Source organism: Haliaeetus albicilla, chromosome 7 (genome assembly GCF_947461875.1).
Source record: "Haliaeetus albicilla chromosome 7, bHalAlb1.1, whole genome shotgun sequence".
NCBI lineage: Eukaryota > Metazoa > Chordata > Aves > Accipitriformes > Accipitridae > Haliaeetus > Haliaeetus albicilla.
This window is the reverse complement of record NC_091489.1, coordinates 30,844,635-30,869,243: the sequence shown is the minus strand read 5'-3', so window position 1 is coordinate 30,869,243 and position 24,609 is coordinate 30,844,635. Positions and strand designations below refer to the sequence as shown.

The following is a 24,609-nucleotide window of genomic DNA, read 5'->3' as shown; positions in this document are numbered from 1 at the left end:
TCACACAGATATGTTTTTTAGAATGAGACATCAAAACCAAAGTGAGATAGCCCTGATCCTGCAAACAGACATGTCCTTAGCCTGTACTCCAGCAGGACTATGTCATGTGTAAAGTTAGGCAAGCTCATCCCTCAGAGAGGTTCTTCCCTACCTGCAAACTCATGTTCCACACTAGTTTGGATAGAGGAACTATTCACATCAATGTATTTTTTAAACAGCTCTATTAGACAGGGTTGTATACGTTTCACTTCTCTCTATCGTCTCCTCTTTCCTTTCTTTTTTCTCATGTGGATGTATGTTAAAACAACTGAATCTTCAAGCCATGCTTTTAGCTCAGAGGGCTGGGCAAAATGACTTTCCTGAAGTCTAGAACCAATCTGACATGTAGACAGCATACTGAATTGAAAGACCCTGTGTGATTCAGAGGACGGTTTCAAAGGTCCCAAAAGGATTTAGACAACAATGACATCAGTAGAGAAATAATTCAGTGGAGAAAAGGGGGCACACAAATTTTACTTCATGTGACTGAGTGAGCTTTCTGTCATCCTCGGGAGTCCTTTAATGCTCAGAACTCAAAAGTTTTTCTGAATATTATCTACTCAAAACAAAAGAGAAGGTGAGCAGCTCTCTTCTATGAAATATGCATGTGCTGCAAATGCTCAGCTGGGTTATAAATTCTCCTTTTAAAGCACCGAAGAACTTTTATTTCCTTGATTGCCATCTAGTGGAAATTGTGCTGTCTGCATCGCATTATTCATAATAGCATTTCTATCTTGGAGCTCATTATGCTGTGCAGATGATTGCAGCTTTGAAGTGAGGGGCAACTTCTCATGCATGTTTTGTGCTTTGTAAGTTATAGCAAGGTCTTGCTAGGTCAAGAGATTACACAGTGAGGTGCAGAGTGGCACGGGTGTTTCTGAGAAATTTGTCTTTTACCAACATCAGTAAATGGTGCTAGCAAGAGGTGAGGTATCAGGATAGAAAGGTTCAGCTCATAACCTGGCCATCTCTCAGGTCATAGGTTATTCACAATGGACAGTTACTGTGCAAATGGCCCAGTTCCAGTCAGGCAGAAACCAAACTATAGGTCAATATTAATATATCTGAGGTGTTTTTTCTTCACTTTGGACAATTGTATTTTACAGATTAGCCTCGTGCTATTTTAAAAGGTTATAATAACTGCATTAAGATGTGTTGCTGAAACAGTGGGGTTATATTGTGAAAAAATGCCATTGATTTTCTCAACCCACAATTTGAGCTGACCTGCAGTGTTCCTTCAAGTTTTACAAGTCTCTGTAAGAGGTTCTTTGAAAACATTTTGAAATGTTGATCCACATTCCTGAAAAGTACCAGAATAATTCATTTTGGAGAGTGCTCATTCATGTGGAGACACCAGAATGCTGGTTAGATTTCAACTCTGCACTGAGAGTTACATTTGGTCTGACCTTTATTCCTGTGATGTTTTTTCTTGTTTCTTCCACGTTTTTCAAAACTTCAGTGGCTTTCCTTCAAGAATTTTATTAGATTACCCACACTCAGCCCTTGAGAAAGCAGCTAAGTTTCTAACACTGTTCCAGGCCTCCTTATATCAAAGTCCCACCAGTGCCAAGCATTTTGGCACCAAATTAGTGTATCCATGCCATGTGCTTGTATCCACTTCTCTCTCCCTCTCTCATCAGCAATCTTTCACTCACTCTCCTTCTTGAGAAGGACAAGATTTCTCTTGCTGCCATCCTGATGTGCTTCACGCAGCCTGATCCAAACCTTTGCTGAAGCAATGCATGTTATTCATGAGCCCACAGTGATGTTGGAAAGCTACCAAAAACTTGCTATTTGGAAGCCTTGAAGACATTATGATTATCAGCAACCCATACAGAGAACTGCTGGCAATTAGCCTCAGTATGTAAGCAAAGTGGTTCCCTTTTGCCTTTAAATAAAAACATATGCCAATAATTTCTAGAAGGTTCCCAGATAAGGTGCATAACTGGAAGCTTTTTGTAACTCTCCTTGTCACTAGATTGCATTCAGGCAAATTAAATCAATCCTTGGGTCTTGTCTACTAATAAAGGAAGTTTGTCTTCAGGACACATATTTTTTAATGTTGTCTTTTTCTGTATAAGAAAAATAAAGCCCACTAGAAAATCACAAGTTCATTAGAAAAATCTTTGTCAATGTTTTTCCTTCCTCCTTTTTCTCATTTTTAAATAAAGATATGCAGAGCCTTGAGAAGTTGCTGAGGGATGCAATAATATATGGGCAGCCTCGAAGCCGCAGAGCATGGAGAAAAATTCTCATCCTTGTGGAGGGCATTTACAGGTATGTTTGTGTTTTAGAAACATGAGTACTCTTTATCATTTCTCGTGACAGAATGATATATTGAGTGAAGCGAACATTGACTCTAGGTATCTGAGAGAAATCCTAATGAGAGTGGAGGTTACAATAACATTCTGTGATCTTATGAATATGTTGACTTCCATTACGTCAGTCTGACCCCTGGTGTAACTTGTTCCGGTTAGATCCTGTACGTTGTTCTGAATGTTGATTTAGGAAATCACAGTGGAGTGGGAGATGTACTGTGAGAGCAAGACAGATCATCAGCTGGTGTATGTTGTCACAGATGTGATAAAATTCATGGAGCTATAGTAGGTGAGAAGTTTTGCTAAGTGAATAAGCTGAGTTTTCTGGAGTCATTTGTTATGCATGGGCAGATCAAAAGATAACTACACAGAACTAATTAAGTTCTGCATGCCCAGTTCTTACCCAGCTGTCAGAATCTAAAAACTCAAGCTAAACATAGGCCAACTGATATCAGTACCTTTCTAGCAATTAGTGCTTTATCTATTGGACTCACACTTTAACAGGAAAAACAATTTTAAAAATGGCTTTCAAAGAATTATACAATGATATTTCATGTAGTCCCAGTCCCTGGAGGAATTTGAATGAGAGAAGTGCCTTTGAGAATCCATCAGATAATATCAGCATCAATAATACCATGTAATTATAGAGCATCCTAGTCCGATAGCTCCAGTTCACTAGTGTGGTGCACCTTACACCCAACCAGAAAGACGAACCATCACTAAAGTTGAGCAGCAAAGCAGAGGCACCAGCCAGGCTCACCATCCTGGGCTTCATCCTGGGAACTACTCGAGTCAGGAGAAGGTTGCTGGGGAGGCAGCCATGGGGCTGGTGGAGGGCATGGAGGGGGAGCCACTGGTGGGCAAAGAGCTGGAGCAGGGAGAGGCAGAGATCATGAATAAGAGGGAAGGGCTGAAGAAGCAAGGATCTGGACAGTAAGAGGGTTTGCAGGGATCTAGGCAAGGCTATTGTGGTGATGACAAGGCAGGGGGGAGTGGGAGAAGGATAGTTTGGGGAGCAGCGACACCTACACCAGAGAGAAGGGAACCAGAACCACTCATTCACAGGACATGACATGGTTTATGAAAGCAACATTAAACTTTATATGTAGGGATCATATCATGTGTAGCTGAAATACAGCCAGTCTGGATGGGCTGTCGTTTATGTCATTTTATTGAGAAATGCTAGCATAGTTGAGCTGATTGGCTTTTTTCATAAGGGATCTTTTACAATCTCATGTCATCAGACCTTCATAGTTGTCAGTGCTTTCTTTTTACCTAACATCTTCCATCTGCAAAGAGAACAAATCAGTCCTTATCTAAACACCTGTCACTCAGAGCTGAAACAGGTCAGCAGCAGATCAGCTGATCCAAAGCATGCTGAACGTCTCCTTTCAACCAGAATAAACAGATCAAAACTGCAAATAAACATAGCTTGGCACTACTAAAAGAAAGCTCAGATTTAAGGACTTTGATCATGCAGAAATTAAGCGGACCACCAACATTTTACTGACAAATATTCCCATCGGTCACATGGCCTGCAGAAAATGCTCCAGCTGCTGAGCTTTGTTCACTTTTAAATCCTTTAGCCTGGATATTGACCACTAGGGAGCAAGAAGGTAGACTGGTGACACAGAAGCACAGATCGGTCCAAGCAGTGGGACAAACCCACTGTCAGATATTTGTAACTATAATAACTGTAACTATGTTTCCAGATGTATATTTGATATAGAGTTTTCCTCTAGTTTTGCAGTTCATTTTCAAAGGAGATTTCGTTCTTAAATGTTTGAAGAACCTTCTGCTGGAATGCAAAATAAAAACATGTTAAACCTCAGAGAACCTCACTAAAAAGGAACCATAAAGTTCCTTCTGTCCCATAAGGGCTAAATAATGTTAAGACCACTCATGTCCTGAGTGTCCATGCTTGTGAAAGGCATAAAGTAAAAGAAAAACAAAGCTCAGGTCTCTAATAGTGTCTTATTGGAAACTAGCCCTAGCAGTAGCTAGGTTGGTTGGTTAGTTGTTTTTATAGTCTAAGCAGATCAGAAATTGAAGATTGTGGTTTGGTTGCAAAGCAAGTCAGCTCTGACTTGAGGGAGAATACCACCACACCCCACCGTGTTGTATCCCTGCCATCACCACCAACCCGAGACGCACGCATCTCATCTGTCCTTGCAGCACTGCTGGGAACAGACTCACAGGCCATGTAGTCTAATCCAGTAAGTACCTAATAACATTTCATATGCAAAAGAAAAGCTGGAGAAAGACGTATCAGAAATACTTTCACTTTTTTTGTGTGCAGGTTCTCTCCTTTCTTGGCCCATCATTTTCGAAAGAGACTAAAATTTTCCAACCCCATATTGGCTAATGTTAGAATGTTAGTTTTCTTGAAAATTTGACAGATGCCAAATTCATCTAGAGCATTTAAGAGGAGGTAGAGTGTTGTTAATGTATTCTTCTTACAATAGTTAATTTTACCTTTTTTTTCTTTTTTCCCCTTAAAGGACTTAGGTTATGCTTCAGGGACAACTAATAGAGAATTTGAATAACTTGGTCAGAGCCATTCTTAAAATATCTTGACTTGCAAGTTTGGCTTGGCAAATTTTTACAGAAATGCTTTTTCCAGAGATGCAAAAGAAACACTAAGCTTTCCTTCTTTAAAAAAAATATTGTTATATGGCACACCATAGTCTTAGTATGGAGAAGCCGATGGTACGGAAAAAAAATTGCCTTCTGTTTCTATTAGGAGTATGTTTAAGTGTTTACACTGAGCATAAGCCCGGAATTACCAGCTGGCAAAATTTGAAAAGGGTCATTGTTAGCCAACACGAGCATTTCTGGAAATCAGTCTTGTGTTTGAAACCATAAGCCACAGATTTTGCTTCGTTACAACTGAAGGCAGAATTGGCCTCTCAACTTGGGAAGCACTCAAGCTACATATCAAAAAATAGCAATAAGTATATGTTTGTTTGCTTCTTAATGTCTCTATTATTTTAAAGAGAAACAAAAATCATCAGAAGTAAATGTAACTACTAGTTAAAGCTGGTTCTTAACTTGGACTAGCCTAGGAGCAAATATATTCCATTTGTGTTTCAAACTGAGAGAGACCATCTAGCCATCAATCCTCAGTACAAAAAGCATGCATAAGTTTTGGCAGTGTCCAGGGCACAAGTTAAACTGACTTGCTACATCATATTTCTATTATTTAAATTCCAGCTAACGTTTTCCTTGGCATCCACCATTTCCAGTTCAGGATTAATCAGTTACTGTATTCTTACATGGTTTGTGGTAGGCTTCTGCTCTCTTGCACACATATTTACCTAGGAGTCAGGTAGACCAAGGCCCAGGGCAGGAGTTATGGGGCACCAGAAACTGATCAAAACAGATTGTTTTTCACTTGGTTTTTCCCTGATTTTAATTGAATTTGGGTATTTTCCCTTCCAGCTAAGAAAACAGCTCCCTGATCAGTTAGGTATTGTCCAGTGCCTTTTCATGTACATTAGAAGTTTGTTGGGATTCAATGCCAATACCATAGGAAATTTATCAGGGTTATTTTTTATTTCCTGGGATTAAGTGACTAGACTTCCAGAAAAGAATGGGGTAACATTTAATGTCTTTGGCCAGGGACCAGCATTAAATGTTAACATTTCTATCGTTTCAGTGTATGGGATTGTATTTGAGGGCAGGGTTTGAAGGTTGCCTTAAAACTATTGCTTTAAACTACAAAACAGATTATTGTATGAATGTGCAAGCTTTATGTAAGAAAACAATACCTAAAGTAAACATTAAAATGGAATGCATATGCTTAGGAGTAACAGGTCAGGAAAGGAGGGATTTTCCCAATTACAAACTAGCCTGAAAGGGGAACAGATAAAGTTTTCAAATGTTGAAAGGATGGTGGAACTAGAGGGCATGTTTAGAGATGTTGAGTGATGCAATTATGAAGAAGATAATAGGTTGAATATCAGTAAATTAATTTTCCCTACAGAAAAAAAAAAAAGAAACTGGTACCATAGTAGGATGTAGAAAACTCTTTTCCTGAGAAGTTTCAAAATAAACTGGACAAAAACTGTCAATATGCTGTCAAGAGCGAGCCCGTGTACCAAGCAAAGTGACCAGCACAAGCCTACTCCTCTTGTCTCTCAAAGCACTTGGCTCCACAATTCATCAGCTGCATCAGGAAGAATCTCAGTGGTTTGGTAGGGATCAAATCAAGCTTCAAAATTCAGTGATCCCAAAATTTGGGATTATCTCCTCACATCTGGAAGTAGATTCAACCTGACTGTGTACTGAAGCAAGATTTTGTGCCTGCCTGCTGAACAAGGGAGATCCCTGCCACCAAACTAATAATTTTTGCTAAAAGACAGGATGTAATACCACATAATGAGAATATCTGGCCTGGGCAGAGCCAGCTTACGTTTGTCTGCACCCAGCTTTTTCGATGTGCCCTGTGTGCTTGAGCAGATCTGGCAACAGATCAATAGCTTTGTAAAAGTGACACAACCAGACTGAGATAAAATGATTACAGTTCACTTCTGGCTTCCTGGTTTAAACTCAGTCGACATCAATATTTACAGAAGGATTCGGTAAACTTTCCATTTGGGCTACCCAAGGTGTTATGTGAAGTGAGCTTTATCTTGGAGCAATTCTAAACAGAGCGGTATTCATATCACTAACCATCTTCCAGGGTCAAAAGAGAGACCAAGAACAGAGTAGGCAGCAAAACAGCTCTTGTCTCTGCCATCAGGAGGGCTGAGGCCTGTTTGAATGGCAGCAGAGAAAACGTACACAAAACCAGCAGCATTTTATCTACTCCATGGACACTTCAAGGCCATGTTAGGATCTGTCACTATTGTAATATTTATGTCAGCCAGCATCTTTCAAGAGCAGTAAATCAACACTGAAAATGAATACAAGTGCCTTGTTTTGCTAAACAGCTTACGGTTCAAAGAGAAATCTACTCATGCAAGTAAGAAAAGTTTTTGTTAAATCCTCTTAATGGTTAAATCTTGCAACAGCCATGTACCAGCTCTGTATTCTGGGATTCAGCAACAACTTTGCTTCCATTCCACAAATATGCAGCAAATCATGCTCTGTATTTTTAATTTACCATTTTTACTCTTGTCTTTTTGAAGCTAAATGCTGTCTCTCCCATCTGAATCTCCATGAACCACTAAGCCTAATGATGTCTGTGTAAATGTGGAAAAACTCTTATTACCCTTCTCTGCCTAGCTGGTCTGCCCAAGTATTGCTGGAAGGTGGAGGATGGGATGCCTATTTGTTTCCCTCTGCAGAAGTGCTCCTTGGCACCACTCTCACTCTCTGACCATATAGCCAACCTACAGGCTGACTAGACGCAGCCAAAAGCTGCCATCCCAGCACGTACGATGCTGCATGCCCAAGCACACCCAGCGGTTCGGTATAATTTTTAGCTGGCTAATGCATTGACTCTGGGCTGTGTGAGAACTGTGGGCTCTGCCCTTGTATTCATTAGGAAAATAACTGTGGTGGTTCAAGTTGCTTTTCCCCCCGATGCCAACTGCCATTTGGGAAAAGTGAGAAAGCCCAGTCCTCAGGAGCTTGCAATACAAGCCAACCCATCTTTGCTGCAGTCTTCTATGGCTGGGCAAGACAGAAGGGCAAGATTTGCCAGCAGTCACCTGACAGCCAAAAATATCCCTCCAGGCACACACCGCCAGGCTCTCTGAACCTCCCAGTATGAACAGCACAGGCAACCCTTGTCCACGGCTGCACCCCCGTGCTGTTCTTTCAAACGAATGGAGACTTGCCTATGGGCAGATCTCCTTCAAAACTTGGAGACCAAGCTGTTTCCAAGCTTACTCAGGAGACCAAAGGATGAAGAGGGACTAAAATTGTCAGAAATTTCCCAAGTGCTAAAAGCACATCCTACTCCTTTTGTGGTACCAAACTTCCAGCTGCATAGTGCAGCTGGAGTGGCAATAAAACAATCTGTGAAAACTACTGGTCCAGGATCTAAAAATAGCCAAGAAACTGTGTTGATTGCACTGCTCTTTTGTACATGCTCTTTGGGAGCAGACTTGACATTTCTGCTTAGCTGAAACTCTTGTAGCATTTGCAGTCAGATACACCTTAGCTGTGGGCCTTAGCCATGGAGCAGTGGTTTTCCTGGCACACAGCACACTCACTTTGTGTTTGATAGGAAGCATTTAGCATTTAAAGACCTGTTCACTAGAGCTAGTGGAAGAGAACATGTTTAACTCATTATGAAATGAATACTGAGTGCATCAGAGCATATCCAAGCATAGCTGTAGTCATCTCACTAAGGTTCTCAAGACATAATAGTCTTCACAGCAATACTATTGATACTTAATCTTTATGGGATTAGAGTGCATTTCTTATTTACCTCCATGGGCTTTCATTTTGCTGTACACCTCCTCTGTGCATTCCGACTTACTGACGTGATTGCCAACAATACAAAAGATTTATCATCTTTTCTTATTTCTGCAAATCTCAATACACCATTAGCGCAAGTTCAGAATATCTCCTTTTCCTGCATGACTGTGAGAAAGTAAAAAGAAAATGAATGGAAACTTTCTTCTTTTTGAGTACTAGGTAGCAGATTACATTTCCTAAATAGTAGATACTGGGAGCAAGAATTGGCAAGAGTTGATTTGAGCTCCCTTTTCTAATCCCCAATTCTGTCCACTCTGCAGACTGGGGATGCTTAGAGTTATGACACCATCTATGCATCTCATGTGGCCCATATCCTGTGTATGTTAGACCCAACTCCTCCACACCAGAGTCATTTTATCTAGAGCTGTTACCCCCAAATATTGCCACAGTAGCTGACGATGAAGTAAGCAAGGACCAGACTGAATTATAGCAGTTCCTTACAATATTTGTTAATAATAATTTGTGAATTGTAATGTGCTGCTTTGGTTGAGTATCTCCCCCTTGCTTTATAGCTTTCCTTTTCTTTTCTGGCATGCTGAATATTTGCAAATGTTCAAAGACTTTTTGACTAGTTTTGATTGTTTGAATTCTAAAACTGTTTGACTGTTTTATACTCCCCTGCAGATGGGAAAGGATTGCAATTTTTCTTTGAACTGTAAATACAAATTGAGGTTCCAGAAGGTCTTTCACGGAGTAAGGCAATTAATGCCTATATTTTCTGGCAGTATCTTAAAGAGAAGGAGAGTACAAGATTTGTTGTTCATCCATCATTCTCTCCATCTGCAGCATGGAAGGGTCCATTGTGCGCCTGCCAGAGATAGTCTCCTTGAAGAAGAAATACAAAGCCTACCTCTACTTGGATGAAGCTCACAGCATCGGTGCTGTAGGAGCAACAGGACGAGGAGTTGTGGAGTACTTCGGTATGAGTCCTGATGATGTTGATGTATTAATGGGAACGTTCACAAAGAGCTTTGGCGCAGCTGGAGGATACATAGCTGGCAAAAAGGTAAAAGAAAAACACAAACATTGTAACATCAAGGTGGGGGAAGTACCTTCTTATTATGTATGATATATTTCATTATCTTTTCGCATAGACTGCTTTACAGGAGCATTATTCTAAAGTTAGTACCATTTTTGTCTGGATCCCAAATGCACATCAAACAGTCAGACTTTCTTATTTTTGTCTAATGTTCATATTATGTAATTTGCTTGGGTTGGGTATTTCTGTGCCACCCTGATGACTGTTGTTTGTCTTGGAAATGTTTAGACACACTGTGGTTGGCTAAATATACTTCACTACATTAATTTGCATGCAGACTGCTCGTTACTTTGTTTCACATTTGTAAACAGTGTGTGGAGCAATATTGAGAGATTAAAGCCACAGTTTCATCCGCTGATAATAAAATTCCTGAACAGTTGTGGATTGTCATAGTTGCATTTTTTAGGAGAAAGGAGTAAGAAGGTTACTGAGGACCTTTTGCAATAGTAAAATCCATGTCCTCAGTTGCTGTGTGTACATTAACAAAACAACATCTTGGCAACAACAGATGTCAACAAAAAGTAGAGCTGAGTTTGTTTTAACCGGGGGTGTAGAAGAAGAGAAAGCATAATCGGCACCGTTGTGAAATGTCATTGGTTTTGGTGCTTGTCAGAAATATCAAGTGGTTGCTGATTACTTACCCTTTTCATACCCTGCTGAATGTATTTCTTAAGTAGTTTGCTGAATGCATAGGAAGCCTTTTTAGACAGCCCATATGGTTGTTGTCAGGGTAAAATTAATAAGGGTAGCACTTGAGTAGAATAAATGGGCTATAAGAAAGTATAAAGTGTATATTTCTTACTGTCTTTTTTAGTTTTGCCCCTGGAGATCTTAAAGCAGGCTATCATAATACATAAAGAACCACTTTTCTTTGTTTCCTTTGCTTCCTGAATTTGTATCTGAGGGCTTAACTCTTAGCAAAGACAATGTGGCTAATGTAGCTAGAAATTACACGAAGCCTAGGCCTGTGAAAAGCAGTCTAAAGTAATTCATCATCTAATCCTTGGAAGTTTTCTTAAATGAAAGTGGGTCGCCCTTTTCACACCTGTGCGTATCACTAAGCTTGGCCTCAGGCTTCCAGGCCTTGGTGGCAGCGGCTCGCCCAATACACTTAGCACACTTACATTCACTGCAGCCAAAAACTCACGGGGGCACTGTTTATTCTGTGTCAGCTAGAGCACAGAAGCCTTCTCAGCTATTTGATCAATAGGATTACAATTGCAATATAGCAGTGCATAACCTGTATAAGCTTAGGTAAATCTTTACCCTTAGCATTGGACTTACGGCATAGACTCATACAGCTTTTTTGGCAATAATTTGCGTTACTATCTTTTGGTTTTTTTCTGGCAATATTTTTTATCAAAGGCAGTTTTCAAGCAGGTCTCATCCCTTTCTCACTAACATGCATTCAGCTTTTAGTGTGGTAACTGTTACTCTGATATTTTGCACTGGGAGATATAAGCTGTCATAACAATGATGGTCTTAATCAAGCACTGAATTCCTACAGTGTCCCTGGATTCAGGAGTTACTGGTGCTTTAGACATGCCTACAGTATAGCAATGCTTTTTGTAGGAGCACAGATTGTGCTCTTAGTTACACAAGGAAATGTTAAAGCAACTATATTGACTCTAACATGACTGTCCCTGCCACACTGATGGGAAGTTGCAACTGAAAGAAATTTATATGCTAATAGCCAAAGATAGATCCCAGTAAGGTTGCTTTTCCTGGGTTACATCTTGTGGCAGAGAAGCTGTAATGATGTCATGTAGGCTTTGCTTCATCCCCAGAGAGGAACTGAGTAGTATTTTAAGTGCAGCTGTTCATTGGTCTTTAAATGATTTTGGCTCCTTTATAGTAAGTCTTAGCACAGAAGTAAACATTGTTCTATTCCAGACCTTTGTTTCAGCTGTAATTGCTCTACTTATATGGTAAAGTATCTGCACCTGCCTGATGTTTCTTCAGGCCATGCATTAAAAGTAGCAGCCAAGAAAGCAAACCAATATCTGGTGAAACATCCTCTTCTCTTTTTTATGTTCTCACTCCTGCGGTAGTTAAGAGGTAGATCTGCTGTTTGGCCAGCTCAAAGCTCATTCATGCTTTATTTTGCTTGTGTAAGGACCTTGTGGACTTTTTACGAACTCATTCTCACAGTGCTGTGTACGCTACATCTATGTGTCCACCCGTAGCAGAGCAAATCATCAGGGCGATGAAATGTCTCATGGGATTAGACGGGACAACACAAGGTAAGCCGCCTTCTTTAACTGCACTTATTTCAATTACTACCAGAGCATCTACTGCATACAGGCATACACAAAATGTCATCCAGCAGCAAAGTAGTATGGTAATGCAATGCAAAGGAAATAATTCTTACTATAAAATTAATATCCAAATTATCATACTTGTAAGTATTATCAATTCTATTTCTTTTTCCACACTCATCCACTTGCAGCAGGGATGGAAACATTCTGGAATTCTCGCTCTGTAGTTGCCACCACTCTGCTTTGCAGCAACAAATAGAAGTACACAAATTGCCCTTTGTGTGGATTGTCTGGCTTTGTAGGAGGGGTTCATAAGGATAAACCTTCATTAATGGCCTAGATGCTGTCAGTTTAGCTTCTTTGCAAGTGTGAACCTTCAAATGGCAAGCAACTCAAGCATGGTGCAGAATTTCAAAACAGATATTGTATGTTAAATGATAGTATGAGAAGATGATTATAATAATTCCTACCTCACCCAGGCATTAATTATGGTGTCCTAAAGCTAATTTTGAAGTACATTTTGTCCCAAAAGAATTGACTACTTGGTGTCTTTATGAAAAATTACATTTATTTATATTCCTTTCCTGAAGTTGCAGATGCAGCTACTGTCCAGTCCTCTGCGTAACATGCTTTCTATGCAGCAAGCAGCAAAATAGCTGTGACATATCTATCTGCTACTGCATCAAAGTGATACTGAGATGTATTCAATGTTCTAGGGCTTGAATCCTAACTCGGAGTGGTGGGGGTTGAATTTGTACAGGTTTTGTCAGGAATGCCTGAGAATCATGTCATTGTGTAACATGCAGTTGAAGATACAGGTTCTGCTCTGAATCGCAATCTCTTTTACACCGGTCCGGCAGCCCTGTGCTGTGCTATTTTCCCTTACCTTGTGTAGGACTAACAGAATAATTATGTATTAGCCCTCCCTGAGAGATATGACCGGGGTAAGGTGGGAACAGAAAGGAAAAAGGGTATATGAGAGCAAGTGAGGTACTGCTCTGCACTATTCAGTTGCAGTGCCCTAGAGGGAAGTTTCAAACCATGATAGACACGAAGCTACTAAGACGTTTATCACAGCCCTTCAGCAAAGCCAGAATTTACAAGAGCCTAGTGTACCAAAGGAGGGACAGAGAATCCAGTCCCAGCACTGAATTCTGCCGAGTGCAATGACAAAGTGCAGCAAAACTCCAGCGCGATGTGCGGACGATGAGGAAACAATGCTTTTGTCATTTTGGCAGAGAAGTCAGAGCGCAACAACCGTTTCTGACTTGCGGTTTGAAAGGTCGAGGTTGCGTGTGCTGGTGCCTACATCCGGTCCAACGTAAGAGACCAGCTCTGACGTGGTGGTTGGGCCTTGGGGACGAGGGTGCAGGCCATCCCCTGCTGCTCCCCGCGCTAAGCTGTAGGGAAAGCTTGCCGTCAGAGGGCGGCCTTACACTGGGCCTGCCCTGCAGTTACAGGCTGCAGCCTCTCACAGCGGCCGCGAGTGAAATATTAAACACGCAGAGCATTTCCAAACATTCAAAGCCTCTTAAAAATGGTCTTCAGCTAGCCTGATTCTGCATGCAGTTCAGGGCAGGCTAATAGGAGAACTTGGTTCAAGACGAGACTGTCTTAGGGCTAAGAGTTTGCAGCCTTTCTCTTCCAGAAGCAGTGCTGTTTAATGACACGATGTTTGTATTTCTGCACAAAGTAAGTGCTTATTAAGTCTTCTGCAAATCCTTTATGAAATAAATCGGTGTTCTGTCAGGTTTTTTTAAAATTTGTCTTGTAATATGAAATGCAAATTAATATAAAGACAAATAAATAAATAGTATATCACAACTTAAGAGTATTGCACAAAGGCTAGCAAACTGGCTATGATGCATTAAAAATGTTTCTTGTCCTTCTGAGCCAGACTCATTATTTTAGTCTATTTGTTTTTCTTTCATGTGGGTCTCCCTTCATTAGGCTGTCTTGTGGACTACAAAAAAAAAAAACACAACTCAAAACACAGGAAAAAATGTTATGCTGGACCACACTACAATGCTGCTTTGGCATCAGAAAGAGGAAGGTGGTGGCTTAGAAAGGAGGGGGGAACAGAAAGAAGAAAGCACTGTGTCTTCTTAGATATTTTTGTGTCCAAGGACAACAGCAGCCTTGGCTGCATTCTTTTGGTCCACTGTCATAGAAAATGGTGAATCCTGCATGTGAGCCGTCCTTGTGAGAGCATGAGCCATGTAGCAGAGACACCTGGCAGAAAAGTTTCAAGTGAACCGGAGTTGCCACAGGGTGGTATGCACCCTTTGCTCTCTGGAAGCCTGTTGAATTGATAAAAGGAGTTTATTTTGCAATTTATTTCAAACAGCATTCTCTTCCCACAGGATGATTTGGGGAATCCTTTATAGGAGATGTCCACTGATGGGCTTGTCCTCCGGAGGGCATTTCTGTAGGGGAGAGTACCTTGCAAAAAATACTGGGAATGTTTTGGAAAAGAATGAAATTAGAGTTTGCTAAAAAGATCCTTGTTAACTAGAAGGTGCTTTTTGAAAAGAGTATTCAAAATAACGGGGTGACAAATGTGTTAACCCAGCATGTTCTTACATCTGAACTTCATGACTGACTCCTCAGTAGACTAATAGAAAACTAAGAGAAGGAAGACTGATTTGGTCATTGAAATTGCTGCTCTGAAAACTCTTTATTCTATTTTTTTTAGCACTTCACACAGTCTTCTTTTATATTTTTCCAGATATGATCCTTTTACATTCCCTCCAATTTCTTGCTAGTTATTCTCCACTAATTTGTTAAGCAGGTGATCTAGAAAAGAGAAGCATAGGTGGAATTATATAGTGAGTAATGCCAGAGGCCAGAAATGCAGCGATACTGCTTGTGTTTATCCTGGTGTGTATCCAAATGATTGATCTCCCATATTTTCTTCCTTCATTTTCAGTTAGTAAGAATATAGTTGTTTAGAAAAGGAATCAGGGTATACATTTCCAAGACAGGATCAGTATACTGGATAAATAACTGCAGGATATGAATAGATGTTTATGGACATAGGGGCTGTGGCTTCATTACAAGGAAGGAACAGGTTAGCACTTTAAAAATAATTTTATGAAACCTAAACTGTTTGGCTGGAAATATCCATGGCAAGTGTCAGTTTCAGGCTACAATTTTTTCATATCGACACACAGGTTCAGTCCTTCCTCAGAAGAAGGCTAGATATACATATGGGGGGTTGATAATCGTGGGGGAGGGGGGGGAGACCAACTTTAAAAATCCTTTTCCCCCTGAAGATCTTCAGTTTCTCTAGGCTTTGGGATGAAGATTTTGATTGTGATACTCAAGTTTATAATTTTTGCCATGTCTGTGAAATACCATCTGAGCCTTGTGATGTTACAAGTCTCTAAAAAAATCTGTACTTGAAATTAACATTGACAAATCTCAAGATCCACTGAGTGAAGGAGCATCTTCCAGCTCAGTTTGTGGGGCCTGAACAGAGCATCCCCCACCTGGAGCCTGGGCAGAGGACTGGGGCTCTGAGCACCTGCATCCATCCTGCACTGTCAGACACTTAGGGAGGTAAGCCAGGAAGGTTTAACAGAGAAGAGACTCTGACAAGCAAAGGAGACACAACAGGGAATAGATAACAAGCGGGTGATAAGGATGGAGACTAGGACCAAAATAAGAGGCTGAGAAGATGGGGTGGAGACGCTGTGAACAAAAAGGGCCTTTTGTGGGGAAGGAGATGAAGAGGGAGAAATGTGTCTGCAAGAAACTGCAGCAAACACATGACTCTCCAGAACCAGTTCTGGTACCTCAGACATTCCTTGTTCTTCTCTGGTCAGCAAACTGCTGTGGAAGTGTACTAGCAAGATGTCTGCTTACCTTCCTTTGTAGCAGGAGACTCCAATTTGGATGGGAAGTTCTCATTTTAAAAGCCTTGCGCTGACGTAAGTAAAAAGATACAGAGAAGACATGGTATCTCGCACAGAAACCATCTATCAAGGTATGGGTATGTCCCAGATCAATATTTGTGATAGTTGTGAGACATTAATGTCATGAGAATGTAACTGGGAGGATACTGCAGAGCCCCTGAGGATACTGCAGAGCCCACAGCCAGCTATTACAGTTTCCTTCTTTTGCCATGTTTTCTGCTCTGACTTGAGAAAATGAAGCACAAAAAATGGTCAATTAGGAGAAGATAGTAGTTCCCTCAAAAATTATATGCACAGGAGAGAGGGGTAGATTGGGGTCACTATGACCAAGTCCTTTGTTTCTTGAGTGACTTGCATCAGAAGAGTCAGAGAATGACAACAAAAATTGCAAATGTATTTCCAGTTTTATGTAAAATCATGTTTTTAGTAGAGCACAAGTCCTGGTGTTTTTCAATGCCGTGTTTCACAGGACTCTCTGAAAATAACAGCTTGTAGAACAAGACACATTTATTCTTCGTAACATAATGTCATAGGTACTATCATAGTTCCTATAATAAAGTTGTTCAAAAGCATATGAACTTCTGGCAGCTCTATTTCCTTTACTAATGTCATAAAGCAGCAAGTTCCACAGTTCAGTTCATATAGTCTATTAAAAAAAAAAAATCATTTTATCTCTCTTAAGCCTTTGTGGCCTTTTCATCTCAAATGTGTCTCTCCTCATTTATTAGGAGATATGGGAAGCAGAAGTTCCCATGCCATTTACTCTTTATAATTCATAATATAGATATTCCTTATATGTTCTCGTGGCTTCTCATTATCCCACTGGAGATACCTCAGGAAACTCGGCAGCTGCCTTACCGGTTTTATCCCCATGATGAGACTGTAGTTGACTCAGAGTGTTTGGACCCTGCACAAATTTTCAAGTACACTTACTTCCATGCAACACAGCCCCTCCAGCTGTGACCCTGGACCTTTTTTTTTTCTCTTTCTGCCTGAGAATACCAAAAGCATATTTTTACCCTTAAATTTGATAGGTAAAAAATAGAACCACTAGGCAGACAGAGTTAAGACTGCTAGGAAATCTAAAGCAATTTTCTTGATGACTAATAATAGATTATAGTGGTGTAAAAAGCAAATTGCAGCATTTGCAAAGGCATCATTTTTCTGTTTCATGCATGGAAAACAATAATTCACCAGGAACAGTAGGCATTTTTAGTATGTTTTTATGGGATGCTGAAAAATTTAAAACCCTATCCTCAGGAATCTACTGTCCTTGTTATCTTAAAAGATAATTCCTGAGGTTGTTTAGATAGAAAGTGTTTCTTTAAAATGCTAATTTACTTTGCCATTTGTGCTGATTGGTATATCTTTTTGCAACTACTAGTTTTCATTTTTGTTTTTAGCAGACTTTGAGTTCTTGCATTTGAGCTCATTCAGATTGTGAGAAGCTCCAGAATGCTGCTTTCTGTTTTGGCCTGGCATTAAAAAGATCTGTTTTTAAAAGGTTCCTTTTTAAAACATTTCCGTCTGCCTTAGATTTTTGTATAACTGGAGGACCAGCTTCTTAAAATGCTCAGCTTCCAACATTTTCCACTGCTATCTGTGCTCAGCAATCTTTTGAAAACATTGGCTTTGCCTGTCAGGGTCCTCTGTAAATTCAAAAACCTTAGTTTCACATCCCTACAACCTGGTATAAACCAGCACTGGTACAAGGAAGGGCAGTCTTGCCCTCCTTTTTGCCTTTCCCCCCCTGCCTATCCTCTTATTCGTGCCCCTTTTCCTTATGCCAGCATTAGTGTTCGTGCAGCCACGCAATGAACTGAATCAGAGAACTCATCTAGCTGAAAAATAAGTGACCCTCCCACAAATGGTTAGCCTACAGCCAAACTGGTTCCCCAAGCCAATCTACCATATGGCTACATGAATCCCAGTGCCAGGACTTGAGCAGCTGGAGCTGAGAGGAACGATCCCATTTGCAGCAAAATAAATCTGCGCCAGACTGAACTGTTCATGAAACTATAGCTGTAAGCTTTAATACTGCAAGCTACTTAGTGACGGACCCCTTGAACCTGCTCAAAACAGCTTGCAGAATCAGTCATACTAAAGTACATCTTTTTACTGTTCCCTCTCAAATTCTCATTTTGTTGCTTCATTCTGAGATGATTGCTTCTCTTGGGTCCTCATCAAGCAGAATGCTTGAACCCTGGCTAAATTTTAAGTTAATAGTCCCAATAAGTATGTGCTTACATTTAAAGCACTTAAGCAAATTTATTCCCTGTTTGCACAGCATTGGCTCCATGTCTAGGGCTCCCAGTCACTATGGCAGTGAAGATGCTAATGATGATAATATGCTGTCATGATAATTATTTGTCTAACCTGAACATCACAGATGTTCTCCCAGCAGTGACTGATGAAACAGAGCTAAATTCTGTCATCTTTACTCAAAATGAGTAAGACGCGTTGTTCCGGTGAAACCACCTGCCATGCGGTCCACCTCCTAAAGGAAACCAAAGGTATCCGTGGAGGGTCAGTTGATCTGAACAAGCAGGGGCTTTGGAGTAATAGTGTTTGCAGTGATTTGCAAGAGCTCTGAGAATTGACCAAATTCTACCTCATTTGAAGTCACTTTTTCCATATTCAAAGTTAAACCAGTGCTGTAGTCCTTTAGCAGACCCTAGCCATGGATAGGTGTCCCCTGCATTCACAAATAGGTATTAACTGCAGGCAGAGGAGGGATGCGATCACACTTGGATGTGACTCATAGCCTGTCCCCAGCAAAGCAAGCTAAGCTTTCCCCAAGGACAGCAACACAGTCACCTTTTAAGGGTGTCTTTGCTGCCAGGATAGAGCACGAAGATCCCTCCTCCGTTCCAGATGCTGCTTGCCACTGTCCAAGGAATCCAGTGCCATTATCAGCCTGAGGAGCGTAAAGGAGAGAAGTGCCCTTTCTAACGCACTTAGATCACTGGCATTTCCGAAACACCTAATGTGATACAGATGGAGCACGTTGTGCACTGGCTGGCTTTCAGCAGCGGGACTGACCTGCTTTGTGATTAATCACCTGTGCTGGGAGTAAATAAGGCTCAGCCAAGGCTGGCTGCTCTGTCCCCGCTTTCGTGCAGGACACTGAATGTTTGCATTATATATCTGAATATAGATAAGGTGCTGGATAGTCATAGCTGACTTATTCAAGAAATAAGGTAAAAATGACAGAATTTGTACAATTTTTCTCCTTTCTGTTTCAGCTGAAATTGCCACTTTTTCTTCCCTTAACCTGGTCTGGAAAGTGTTTTGCAGCAGTTCACAGTTAAAATTGGACTGACTAAATAAGTCCTTAAGGGCTTATTTAGCAGCTGAATTAAGTTGAAATTACTAGGTTTCTAGTTGGCATTAGATTGTAGAAGAAAATGTCTTCACTTCTCCCCAATTCATAGCAAAGTTATTTTTTTATAAAGATTTTTTATCTGAGAACATATTTCCTTTAGGCACCCCAGTTTTATAGCATTCTATTTGTGATTTAATACACATGGAGGTACATGTGTGTTACTCTCATAATGGAACCAGAGGAAAAAAAGAAAATCTGTCCATCTGCAACAGTTTAGTGGGGAAGAGCTATTGTTTTCCAAATTTTTTTTCAGCCTATGAAAGTTTGCTTTTTACTATCTAGTTGTTAGTAGAGGGGGGCAGGGAGTGGAGTTCTCCATCCAAGGAACACAGATTGAAGAGACACAGTGACACCGGTATGTAAAAGCTTGATTGTGTAACTAATTATCTAGAAAGACTCTGTGAAACAACAGCTGGAGAAGATTAAAGCAGGTGGATTTGTGTCTTGAAGAGTGCACCACATGCCAAAAAAAAGTATGGTGTGGGATTATCTTTCCTGGAACGGGGTCAGGAAGAATAGCTCTCCTTCAATTAAAATACACCTGAGAACTTGATATGAAAGGCTACAGGTTGCTTATTCCTGTTTTCAATATAGTGAGTCAGAATTTCCAAGGGTAGAAGCCTACAGGAAGAGTTTAAAGGTAGAATGTTTTTGCAGGAATTGAATGCAGCCAGCTTCTCTGCTTATTAAAATCTTGCAGGAGTGAAAAGCAGACATCTCTGAAGGAGGAAAACAAACTTTTGTTTCAGAAAGCTGATAGTTTTACTACCTCTTTTGCTGCCAGGATAAGGTCCTCAGCTGGCATAAATAGCAAAACTCTATTGAAGTGTGTGCAGCTGTGCCAGGTAACACCTGCCTGAGATCAGGCTCTCAGACATGTAGTCAGGGTGCCTTCCCGCTGTCAAACTCCAGAGCAGCTCCTCAATGAAAGCAGGTCTGAAGTCATAGCCTGGCATGTGACAAAGCATCTACCAAGTCCGTTACTCCAAGTGGCTCTCTTAAAAAGCTCATTGCTTCAAAGAAATTATGAGCAAGCCACTATCTTTTATCATTTCTCTCTCTCACCTCCTCTTTGCATTTTTCCTTAAACTAAACCATATTAATTTTGAGCTATAAAGCCTTATAAAAGCCTGCAGAAATTAATGAGCTAAAACTGGCAATATGCAATAATGTGTGTCAAATAAAAATACAATCAGCATTTTTCCCAGAATTGCCAACACCTTAGAACTTTGCAGTAAACCAAATCTTTTTAAAGCAGTGCAACAAATGTAAACTCTAAATTTGCCAGCAGTAGGTGGATTGCAGATGCAGTAAATCTGGTTTTGTTGTACCATCCAGGTAAATAATCCTGTATGTCAACAAAATCCCAGTAAGCTGGCTGTGTATCACTGTATGGTCCAAGCAATGTGAAGATAACTTGTGAAATTTAAGAATCCTTTATTGTTCAGTTTTCTCCCTTTCTGTTCCTTCTTAATTCAGCTAATAAAAAGATGTAGAGCTCTTAATAAGATCATGCTCAACCTTCACTGAAAACTCTGGAGCATTAGTGGGCTTAGTTTTAATTAGCTAAGGGTCAGTTTTCCCCATCCAGGCTGTTTTCTCTGAACATATGCTGTGTTGTGGTTCACATGTTCTATGGAATATAACTATCTGGATATCCTGCGTGCTGTGCTCTAAGCTATTTGCATAGACTGTAAATCCTCAAGAAGTTTGCAAACTAAGAATTTTTGAACAAATATATTTACTAAGGACCTGATCCTCTAATTAGTGCTGCACAGGTAAATTCTTATACTCAGATAGATCGTTTTGCCTCAAGGGTCCAACTCTGCAGATTTTCACTCAATAAACAGTAAAGGATGCAAGATCAGAGCCTCAAGAATCAAAGAAAATAGTTTTTAAATGCGGTGTCTTTGATTAAACATACCACAGTGAATTTGGACTAAGATCTGATTCTAAGTGAATTCATCACTCTTACACTGGTTTAATCTGCAGTGTGGGGGGAAAATTGGGCCAATGAGACCAAAATAAACATTTTGCTCAGATCTGCCTCCTTATCTGACATTGGAGGATCCCATAAAGGAATGAAAAAGAGCGTTGAAATACAGTTACAAACTTCAAGGTTTTTATTGCTCTTATCAGGACAGCATATAAGATGGCTGTGTATATGATGCATGTATGTGGTCCTTGACCACAAAACTTAACATGAGAAAGGAAAGTGTTGACACTTGATAAAGAAATAGGTTCCTCCCAGCCAGCCACCCACAAATACAGTGTGTGTAGCAATCGTCTCCTAATGTGCTTTTTTTCCCTCCAGATATATGTGAGTGCTCTGATCTTTTATTTGGCTCTTTAATGCATCCGTGCAAATGAAATTACTATTCTGGGATGTTGCTAAAACATTAAAGTGGCTTTTTTGCATTTGCACTGGCTGGCTTGAAATTAGTTCCATAGGGAGTCTCGAAAGGGGATCCGTCCCATCGCAAAATTGTTGAGGATATAGATCTAGCGAGGGAAGATCGGAAGAGGTGTTTGACTTTTGGGGGGTTGCCTGAAACTCCTCTTTCAGCTCTAATGTTTCCTCTGCTGGATTCCCCCTCTTGCCTTGGAGTCTAACTTTCCAGTACCTAAATAAGTAGAGACAAACTGATCAACTCTGGGCCGTGCGCATATGGTTTGATAAATACTGAGCGGCCTGGAATCTTGCATGGCTGACACTTTGTTTCCAGCTTTGTGGTAAAGAGCTGAATAGAAAGGAGAAGGCAGCAAGTCTTCAACTGCACTCGCCAAGAACATCTGCATTTATGAAAACTTTCCCTAATTGAAAATCTAGTAGTTTCAAATGCTGTAGACTGAGTTTGGAAACTAGCTCAGGGGCTGCTAAGATAGCAAGAAGCAGCAGTGGTTTTGAGCCCCCAGTTCAGGTCAATTCCCACCCTCCTCCTTGTAATTTGGGCATTCAGGATGTGCTAATAACATCTTTACAAATTCTAACAAGGGAAAAAGTCTCTCTTTAGAGTTCAGAAACAGTATTCGGTGGTTCTTCTCTAACTCCCTTTCCTTGCCATCTCCCCTGCCCCCATTTCTCCTCCTCCTCCTCAATATTTCCTCCTGGTTCTTTGAGATCTACTACACCAAAAATATTTTTGGAAATACCACAGACTATTGTTTTTATTAGTGACTGGAAAGCTTTGTAGTAGGATGCTTTTGTGTTTCATTTGTTTTCCTTGCTCTGGCACAGCTGGTTTTGTTTTAGCAGCATTAGAGAGATGGTTAAACTATTTGTGGCCTTTCCTAACCCAGCAGATCTCTTCCACTGAATGCTTTAAACTGAATGACTGAAACTGTAACTAACAGGTTGTCTGCGTGGGCAGTTCTGTGCATAAAGTTGCAAATACACTGGGTTTATGAGATCTTTTAATTTGTTCAGCAAAATACTGATCACTGTGAAGCAAGTCCCAGTTTCCCTATAAATTTCCCAGCCAGAACACTGACAGAACCTTGACTCAGGAAGATACAGAACAGATGAAGCAGTAGATCTTGTTCAAACCTACGCGCGCTCAGAAATGATTAATGGAAAAGAGGTTTATGTAGGTGTGCCGATCCCCACCTTAGCCAAGAGGGAATAGGAAGAAAAGCCACAGCAGGTGGTGGGACAGAATGTGGTCTGAGGACAAATCTGCCCAAGGTGGTATGTAGCAGATACGAGTGCCTAACTGGCCACTGTGGTTACAAGGAGGAAGATGGGAAATTAGGAAACAGGCATCCAGTCAGAGAAAGGTGACAGCAGAAAGTAGCAAATGAAGAATGAAGTGAACAAAAACTAAAGTAAGATGAAAAACTAAATGGAGAGTGAAAACATAATACATCTGTGCAAAGGCACCTTAAAAACAAAGAGAAAAAGAGGAAATTAGTTGTACTGGAGGCTTCAGTGTTCATGTCTGGTGACATAATGTAAGTGATATTGAAAGTATGGGCTGATGAATGGCAGGAAAATGAAAGTTAAGAGCATAGCTGAGATGTGTCCTGCTAAATCCCAGTCTTACCACATGTTCCCACCACCTCTGGTGAGCAGGCGCAAGCAGCTGCACAGTGATTAGGTTTAGAGAACCGATCTGTTTGACATTGGTTTGGCAGTTTTCTTTCTGGCAAGGTCAGGCAGATGATGGACCTGGCTTAATTCATCGTGTGGCTGTGTGAACCTAGGACTGGTACTGGGGAGGCGGTGGGAAAGAGCAGCATGTGGGTATGGGGTAGGTGGCACCATCCCTGTCAGCACCTTCTAGCATTGGAAGAGCAGCACATATATCAGCTTGCTGATGAAATATAGTGCAGGTGGAATGGGGAAAGGACATACTATATCTCTTACCTACAGGGATGCTGAGTGTGGCTCTTCCCTTTTGTATGCAATGGGTGGGGAACCAACAGCACTTGTCAGAAACCACCTCCTTAGTGACACTGCAAAAGAAAAGACAGATGAGTTTTCAAGCACATTTTTTCTCTGCTGTTTTTTGTCTTTTTCCTTCATTAAAAATAATTGTTTTCAACATTCCTGTCAGTTTTGCTGGGTGACACATCAGTGCATTCCTGACTGAATGAGGCCAGGAGCAATGCAGAGAACAGAACTTGTGTCTGAAAGTCTTGAATGACTAAAGTCTGTTGTCAGATGATGATATTGAGGTAATAACAGCAAGATAAGAGGACAGAGAAACTGAGCAAGGGTTTACATATGTAGGTGCATATTAGAGTAACTGGAGTTATGCTGAATGTTGGTAACACTCTGCAGAAGATCAGACCTTGTGTGATAACAAAGTTTATTGCATGCTTTTCCTCTGTCTAAAAAATTGCAACAAAAGCATCCGTTTGAGCTGACCCAAAATGTAGTATTTTCTACTTTAAGCTTTACTGCAGTCACAGAATAATTAAAAAAAGCCTAATGTGTATGCACAGAACTAGCTAATATAAAAGAGGACCCCTGTGGAAAATTGTTAATGAGAAACGGTATGCATATGCTGACAGCTATATCAACATCTGTAGACATTGGTTGTTTCCCTTTATAATGAATATGTTGAAAAGACCATACTCTATTTACATGTCCTGTATCCACAGAGACATATAACTACTTCTCTATAGGTGCGTGTCATTCAGTAGGCTTTATTCAGCGCAATACAATAAAGGGAATTGTTCATCTATCTATCCCCAGAAGACATACTGTTTCTGCTGG

The 24,609-nt window shown here is 40.6% G+C and overlaps 1 protein-coding gene across 3 annotated transcripts in view; it reads left to right on the top strand.

Moving 5' to 3' along the window:
- The window catches only part of SPTLC3 (serine palmitoyltransferase long chain base subunit 3), a 90,520-nt gene that overhangs the window by 61,563 nt on the left and 4,348 nt on the right, over positions 1 to 24,609 (top strand). For all 3 annotated transcript variants that reach the window (XM_069787563.1, XM_069787564.1, XM_069787562.1), the window contains 3 exons: positions 2,211 to 2,316; positions 9,576 to 9,795; positions 11,945 to 12,071. In XM_069787563.1, the coding sequence (XP_069643664.1) occupies positions 2,211 to 2,316; positions 9,576 to 9,795; positions 11,945 to 12,071 (453 nt within the window). The remainder of the gene's footprint in view (positions 1 to 2,210; positions 2,317 to 9,575; positions 9,796 to 11,944; positions 12,072 to 24,609) is intronic.